The 7530-nt window shown below is 35.7% G+C and overlaps 1 protein-coding gene across 1 annotated transcript in view; it reads right to left on the reverse strand.

Moving 5' to 3' along the window:
• Positions 1-921: 921 nt before the first annotated feature.
• The window catches only part of FBXO38 (F-box protein 38), a 55110-nt gene continuing 48501 nt past the window's right edge, over positions 922-7530 (reverse strand). Inside the window, 5 exon segments of the mRNA XM_012809245.2 lie at positions 922-1786; positions 2520-2633; positions 3014-3117; positions 3698-3843; positions 5427-5593. Coding sequence (XP_012664699.1) covers positions 1608-1786; positions 2520-2633; positions 3014-3117; positions 3698-3843; positions 5427-5593 — 710 coding nt within the window. The 3' untranslated portion in view covers positions 922-1607.

Raw genomic sequence — 7530 nt, forward strand, 5'->3', positions numbered from 1 at the left:
GTGAGACAGATGGATACAGCAAAAAGTGGCACAGCAGCGGCCTCTTGTGGTCAATGGAAGCATATTTAGATAATTTGGCTATGGTTAAAGTTAACAACTGGGGTTAGACTTTGTTCATTGAGAGTTTAGGACCCTAAGTTATTTTGAAATATCTAGAATATTCTGTAACGTATTTCCTCCTGCCTCTTACTGACCACAGTTCTAACCTGGATAGTGAAATGCACTCATTTAATTAAAAAAGAACTTAGCTGAGTTAAAAACAATGTAATAAAGAGAAGACAAAATGTAGTACTTATTGGATCACTCCTAATGTAACATGCAGAATTTTAAGAGCCTTGGAAAAGAGAGAACTTTAAAGAATGACATTCAGAATATTTTAGTGTTAGGAAGACTTGCTGACATCTTTGCATTTCTATCATTAACAGAGGTAGCAGAGTGGGCATCAGATATGTGAAGGACTCTAGTCCTACCTAGTGTAAACCATGACCTAATTGTGGGTGAGCAATTTTTCTCTCTCTGGACTTCACTCAATCCCCTGTAAATGAAGAGGTTGGACAAATCTCAAAGGACTTTTATACCTTACACAACCATAATCCTGTATGTCTACTTGGAAAGTGTTTTAAGTAATTTGCTGGGCTCATCTAGCTGGCAAGTAGCAAAGCAATGTCTCAAATGCAACTGCTCTCATTTTGCTCATTACCTGACATACACTATTATATAAGAGAAAAAGGCCATCTCCTGATGACCAGTTATTTGGGGCAATTCTGCTGCTCCTAGTGTTCTGTTTTAGAGTTCTATGAATCAAACATCTCACAGAACTTTTAAAAAGATCAGGAATTAAATTACACAGCATACATTGCTTTTCTGTGTAGGATTTGCTATTCTTCTTCAAAAAGAGGGATTCAGCTCCAAGGCAAGAACAAAGTTTTTAATAAACTTTTATTTTTATATTCAAATAAAGCATATACACAATTAAATGTGGAAATAAATAACTAGAAATGCTTTGGAAACTTTCCCATTTCCCCTGCAAATTCATTTTTTTTCAAGCTCATAAGTCTTTTTCTTAATTAAGAAATATGATAATTATAATACCAAAAAGAAAAAGCAACTACAGCTTTGTACAGAAACATATAGCCTGATCTGACTATTGAGTTTAGTTGATGTTTTAATAACAACAAAAATGCACACAAGACTTAAACACTCTTCAACAGATTTACTCAAACAGCTTTGCTCGAGAAGAAAAAGGCACAGATTTAAGGGGATGACAGTGATTATTAAGAATATAGTAAATGAGGCTCAGTCAAAAAATGATACTTTATGAACTAAGTCAGGAAAAGTGAACAAAATGAACTCTTTCAAATTATCTGCCTTCATTAAAATGAATTTTTAAATTAAATTGTATAAACATATGACTTTAGGAAGTGTCTTTGTATATCTCCTCTATGTACAAATCTTTGTACAGAACTTCAATGTTCCTTATATAATTCCTACATACTAATCCGAGCCAGGGCCTCCCAACTGCATGGCTCAAGTCCCTGTGGAGCATTCTGGCAGCTGGATGGCTCTAGCTGCTTTCTGACAGAATAGCTGGAAAGGAGGGGAGCCAATCAAATGTAATCATCTTCAACTGGCTCTCCATTGACATCACAATAGTGGATAAAAATTGCCACAACTCGTTGAAATACACCTTTCTTCATTTGACGCATCTCAGAAATTTCCTCTCCTATTGTTTCCATACAGATGTCTGCAGAGAGCTGCCCTTTCCTTCGAGGAGCATAGATGGTGCCTTGGAAATTAGAAAAAAGGGAAACATATATGATAATCAGAATCATTAGGAAAATCTGATAAGCTGATCCATAAGACAGTCCTATACTGTAATATGATGTAGCTGATATATCAAAGCTCACTGAATGGGTCACCATCAGCTTTAGTTTTAAGCCATGTTTGATGCCTAAGACAGCAAACATGATTAAAGGTCCAAGGTAAAAATAATGTACCAGAGAGTTAAGGCATAAACACGTAACATGTAGTTCATAAATCCATAACCACATAAAATTATTTTTTAAAAAACTCTGGCTAAAAATAGTACATTAGCACTTATAGAAATAAATACAAAAATTTCTCCCCAAATTTCTACACCTAAATCCTAAGTTATGACATGCTATATATGATAAGCAGCTCATAAATGGCAGATTAGAACAATTTTAAAATAATATAGCGGATAAATTCTTAGATAAAAAATAACTAGATTACAAATACTTAAGGTAATGCAACAATCCAGTAAGAAAGTGTCTAGTAGGAATCCTATCCATCAGCTTTCATCTACCCCGAGTAGGTCCACTGATCATATATTGTACAAATTCAAAGTTGTTCTGGGATGGGGTTGGGGGTAGCACATAAAACCATTCATATGGGAAAACATTTAAAAGTTGCACTGCTCCTAATTCTCAAACATAATATTAAGTATCTAACACAGTAAGATAAACTAGAGAATACAAGTCAAGTCAGATCATAATTACTTTCTTCATCGTCTTCAAAATCATATCGGGCAAAGCTGTTGGGCTCTGCTGCCCGTAATGACCTCAGCCAAGGGAAGTCAGAAATCATGGAATACGGAGCTCCATCCACAACGCCTAGAAGAAGACAAATATGATAGTTACTGGTGTGGAACTGCTGACAGGGCCACACTCTGCAGTATTCTGTAAGCAGAATGTAAAATATAAAATAAAGAGAAGGATCAGATGCCTTCAAGACATTTCCAACTTTCAAACTATAGTAACATTCAGTTTTTGTGTCTACTTTTTGTGTTTTAGCACAGCTTCTTATTATTCTGGGGATGGTAAAGACTCATACATACAGAAACAGCAAAATTTACCTTGTCCCTGCTTCTTGGAGGTATTCATATCATCCATTACTCTGATAGACTATAAGATTTCCATTCATCTCTTTCTGAAGCCATGACCCTCTGTCTAGTTAATAGCTATTTAACTTTCAACCATTTGGAAATGCTCACCTTCTAAAGTATAGATTTCTCTTCCCCAGGGATACTTGGGGTACTTCTTTAAGTCTTCTTCACTTCGAGTGGCTTCGGGGAAGAATTCATACTTAATGAGCTCCCTGGAGGCAACAAATTAAATAAAAATTATAAAACTGGAAATAATATTAGTGGTAGAAAGGAATCCTAAAAGTTGTTTCAGATTCAGATTCTACAGAACTTAAACACAACATTAAATACCTAATGGAAATAGAATACATCCAAATCATAAAATCTAAGTCTAATCAGGATACAATTATTTTCTTCACTATATTTTAAAAAAAGAAAGCTATATAGAAGTTCCTCAATACACCATTTATATAACAAATACATAAAAAGTCTAATGTTCTGGCAACATGATTGTCTGAAGATCTCCTGATCTATCTTCCATTCCCTAAAGCTAAAGAAATAAAGTTAAATGTACATGCACAATCTTTCTTGTAATTTTTCTGTAAGTTTTTTTTTTAATTAAAGGTTACAAATACACATGTATGATTTTTAGTCCTTATTTACTTTAGTTTTTCATATATAATGACTTCACAAGCCTGCCTGAAAAGCTCAGATGGAATAACTTAACATAAGGAAACATTAGGATTTGCTGCTGGGGGCTCTTGTTATGACAATTGGCTGAAAAGACCTTTAAGGGGGCACAGAATTACTTACTGATTGATGTTTGCTATAGTGTCCATCCAGCTGCGAATGCGCACCTTATTGCGGACATTAGGCGGGTTACTGAATTCGTGAATGATACAGATATGATAGGGGTAGGGACCACTGAACAGCTTCTGCTCCAAAGTTAGTGTGTCCACCTGTGGATGGTACCATGAAGAGGTATTTGGACCAAGATAGAGAAAGTCTTAGAGAGCTCTCTCCTAGAGCTTGAAAAATCTTTCCTTGGGCCTACAGTTTTCAAATCTCTGGCTGATTTGAAAATTGAATGGTCACAGTCAGTCCTGAATACTGAATGCCATGCTGGGCAAAAGACTTAGTAAATTCTTCTGTCTGGAGAACTTGACTATTTATCCCACTGTACCCATTATACCAGAAAATCATGACTAAGGATCCTGAGTCCTCAGTCATAGAATCCACTTCTGATGTGTTTCTTACAGGTTTAAGTATCAAGCGCATTACAAAACTGTGAATGTGAAGCATCATATATCCCATACAAACTGGATGACTGCCTGGTTTTAAATACAAGATACACTTCTGCTTCATCTTCTTATGGCCTTTGTTCACACTGCTTTCTTCCCATAGAATGTTCTCTTCCCCATCTCTAGTTAGGAGATCTCACTCTGCCATCTAAGTGGCACAAATGTTTATCTCCTTTGTGAGAAGGCAGACTACTTTAAAAAAAAAAAACAAAAACCACTTGCATTTTATTGCAAAGTACCCACCCATATCTGTGTGATCATATTCTACTGACAACTTAATACAGCTTTTAAAAATCTTTATGAAACACACACAAAAATTCCTGGAGACCAATTTAAAAATTCAGAATGTCAAAGATGAATTTGGAATGCTCTCCCTGAAATGGAATAGACTGGTGCATCTTTTGTCATAGCTAATAAAAGAAAGTGACTCAAAAGGTGGGAAACCTTCAATGGTATGGAAGAATGAAAATGAAAACCAGGGAGGCATTCCTTTCATTTGAATTACTAGGCATCTTGAACAGATGAAATAGACTACATGACAATGCTTACCAGCTCTAAAACTGGGAAAGGCAGACTTCTTGAAGGAAGAATAATGTGTTATATGTTCTTAAGCACCCAGCAAATTTTGTGTATTGTGATACTCAACAATTTGTTTATCAAACTGCTTTTGTTTATCATACATTTACTACAACGGTAGCTTAATATTTTCATTAAACTTTCTTTTGGCATCAAGCACAGAGTATCATGTACATTTATTCTAAATAATAACAGTGGTTATTATATGATTATTTACTATATACTAGCAACTCTTCTAGCATTTCACAAATATTAATTTAAACATCACAATAGCCCTAAGTACTTCTATTCTAATTTTACAGACTGAAGAAACTAAGACAAAGAAGTTAAATAATCTCCTGCAGGCCAGACAGCCAGCAATTGAATCAGGCAGTCTGAAACCACAGTCTATGTTCTTAACCACAGGAAATTTTCAATAAGTACAAAAATCTGTTGAATAACAACTACCCTCATCATCTCTTATAACTTGCTAAAAAGCTTACAGAAATCTAAGAGAGATGCCTTAATGAAGAAGATTGGCAAAGACAGTCAAGCTTGGTTAAAAGAAATCTGTATAATCTAAAAAATCAATACTGTGAGTTGAATAAATGAATGAACTCCAAGTGCAAAAGGTTGAAGACAAACAAAAAACTCACGTATTATCAAAAAGGAGCAAAGCCCCTCACCTGCTGCATTGGGCGTAGGTATATGATACGGTTTCTCTCAGGAGGCATCCTTAAAATCTGGTCTAGTACCTGATCCATATTCAGTTTCTTGCACTGTGCATAGTCAAATCGGTTTACAATCGGGGCATTTTCTACTTTTAAATGTTTCAGTACCCTGCACCTGGTAGCTATAAAATGAAAACAATAGTAAGCTTTATAAATAATTTACATAAAATAACAGAGCAATATATAGTCCACTTGGAATTATCTTTGAAGGCCTGGCCTAATTTACAACAGCACAGAATACTGCAGTTATAAACATCTTCACATAGGTCAAGTACTGTCATAAAATACAAATAAATGACAGTTAAAAAAAGGATCTGAAAATGTAATCCTGTTTCGTTCCTAAGAAGGTAGTTACCCTTGTGCTAGAAGGGATATTAATGTGCCTTTTTTCTAAGATTTTACAATTAGAAAATTAGAAAACCAAGCCCTAGAGGAATTGTTTTGGAAATATTCATTGAGAAGAATGAATGATAACTATTAAATTATGAATTTTTACAGTTAATGGTTAAATGAATCTGGAATAATTTATATATCTTAGAAATGAGTAAGTAGAGTTGATGTTAATACTTACCACCAGTATAAAAGCAGAACCTTAAAAAGAAAGACCCAGAAATATTGGATACTGCGGTCTAAAGCTATATAGACCAATATGGTAACCACTAGCAATCTGTAGTTATTTAAATTCCAATTAATTGAAATATAATAAAATTAACAATTCCTTAGGCACTAACCATAGTTCAAGTGTTCAACAGTCACATGTGGCTAGTGGTCAACATATAGAAAGTATAGAGAAAGAATATTTGAATCATTGCAGAAAATTCTGTGGAAAATACTCATCTAAAACATGATTACTCTTCCTATTTAAGGTATAAAACATGAGACCATAGAGAAAAACTGACTGTGATATAATACACACATTTAACTGCACTACTATACCAAATTCCCTTTTATCATCTCAAGTTTCAACCTGGTCCAATTCAAGAGAGATCAAATGGAAAAGATCATAAAACTAGAAATGTTTTGCCTGATCTTTTTAACATTTCATAGAGACATCTGCTGCAATATCCTTGACCCTAATGTCATCATTTTCCTAAGCCCTGTATGTCCTCTGATGTTTAAACACTGAGCAAGTCTCCTGCCTCTCAGCCTCATTTCCTCCTAACCCAACAGAAAAAAAGTGGGGAACTGGTGTTTAGGACAGAGAAAAGAGGGAGAGGACTAAATGGCAATAAGGATCCAATGGTTCTCTGCTATAAAACCAAACATGGCTAAGGTTAGTCCTAACCTCATTTAATACTTTCAACTGCCATTAACTTAGCTGGTGCCTAGAGACTTAGTAATTACCAATGATGTTCTGCCTGATAACAGATTAAGAGAAACAATTTGGTTATAAGGGGAGAAGGCTGGGCCTGAGGCCACATGATCCACAATTAGGTTAGAGAAGGTATAAGGAGAATAATCAGAGTCAAAGGAAGAAGTGACAACCAGTCAGGTTCTCAGAGAGCTCAGAGTAAAGAAAGGAAAGGAATGAGAGGCCAACTAGCAGTCTGAAGGTCGCACTTTAGATCCTCTGAGCTCAGAGTCAGAGGGTTGAGTGCTGACAGACTGAAAGTTCTTACACCACTGCTCTAAGGCTAGTGTGAGCACTACTGCTGTTATGATGTCTGAGCTTTTGAGGACACTGCATTTTCAGTTTTGGGAGGAAGATAAAGACACATTTATTGGATATTTTGTAACCAAAGATGGAGAAAAGTACTACCTCTTCAGAGTGACCATAAGGCCTGGGGTCCCCAAGGTCTGGACTCTGGTAGAAATCAGGGGAGAGGTGGTGTTTTTAATCTCAGTTTTCCTTTCTAGAATTTTCTCAGTTTATAATAAAATATTTGGTAAGCACCTTTTAGTAAGATTCCTTTATCTTGTTTACGGCTAATGTAGTAGCAGAAGTACAGCCGAGTGCAGTGGCTCACGCCTGTAATCCTAACACTCTGGGAGGCAGAGGTGGGTGGATTGTCTGAGCTCACAGGTTCGAGACCAGCCTGAGCAAGAGCGAGATCCTGTC

Source organism: Otolemur garnettii, unplaced genomic scaffold (assembly GCF_000181295.1).
Source record: "Otolemur garnettii isolate 467f Iridium unplaced genomic scaffold, OtoGar3 scaffold00003, whole genome shotgun sequence".
Taxonomy (NCBI): domain Eukaryota; kingdom Metazoa; phylum Chordata; class Mammalia; order Primates; family Galagidae; genus Otolemur; species Otolemur garnettii.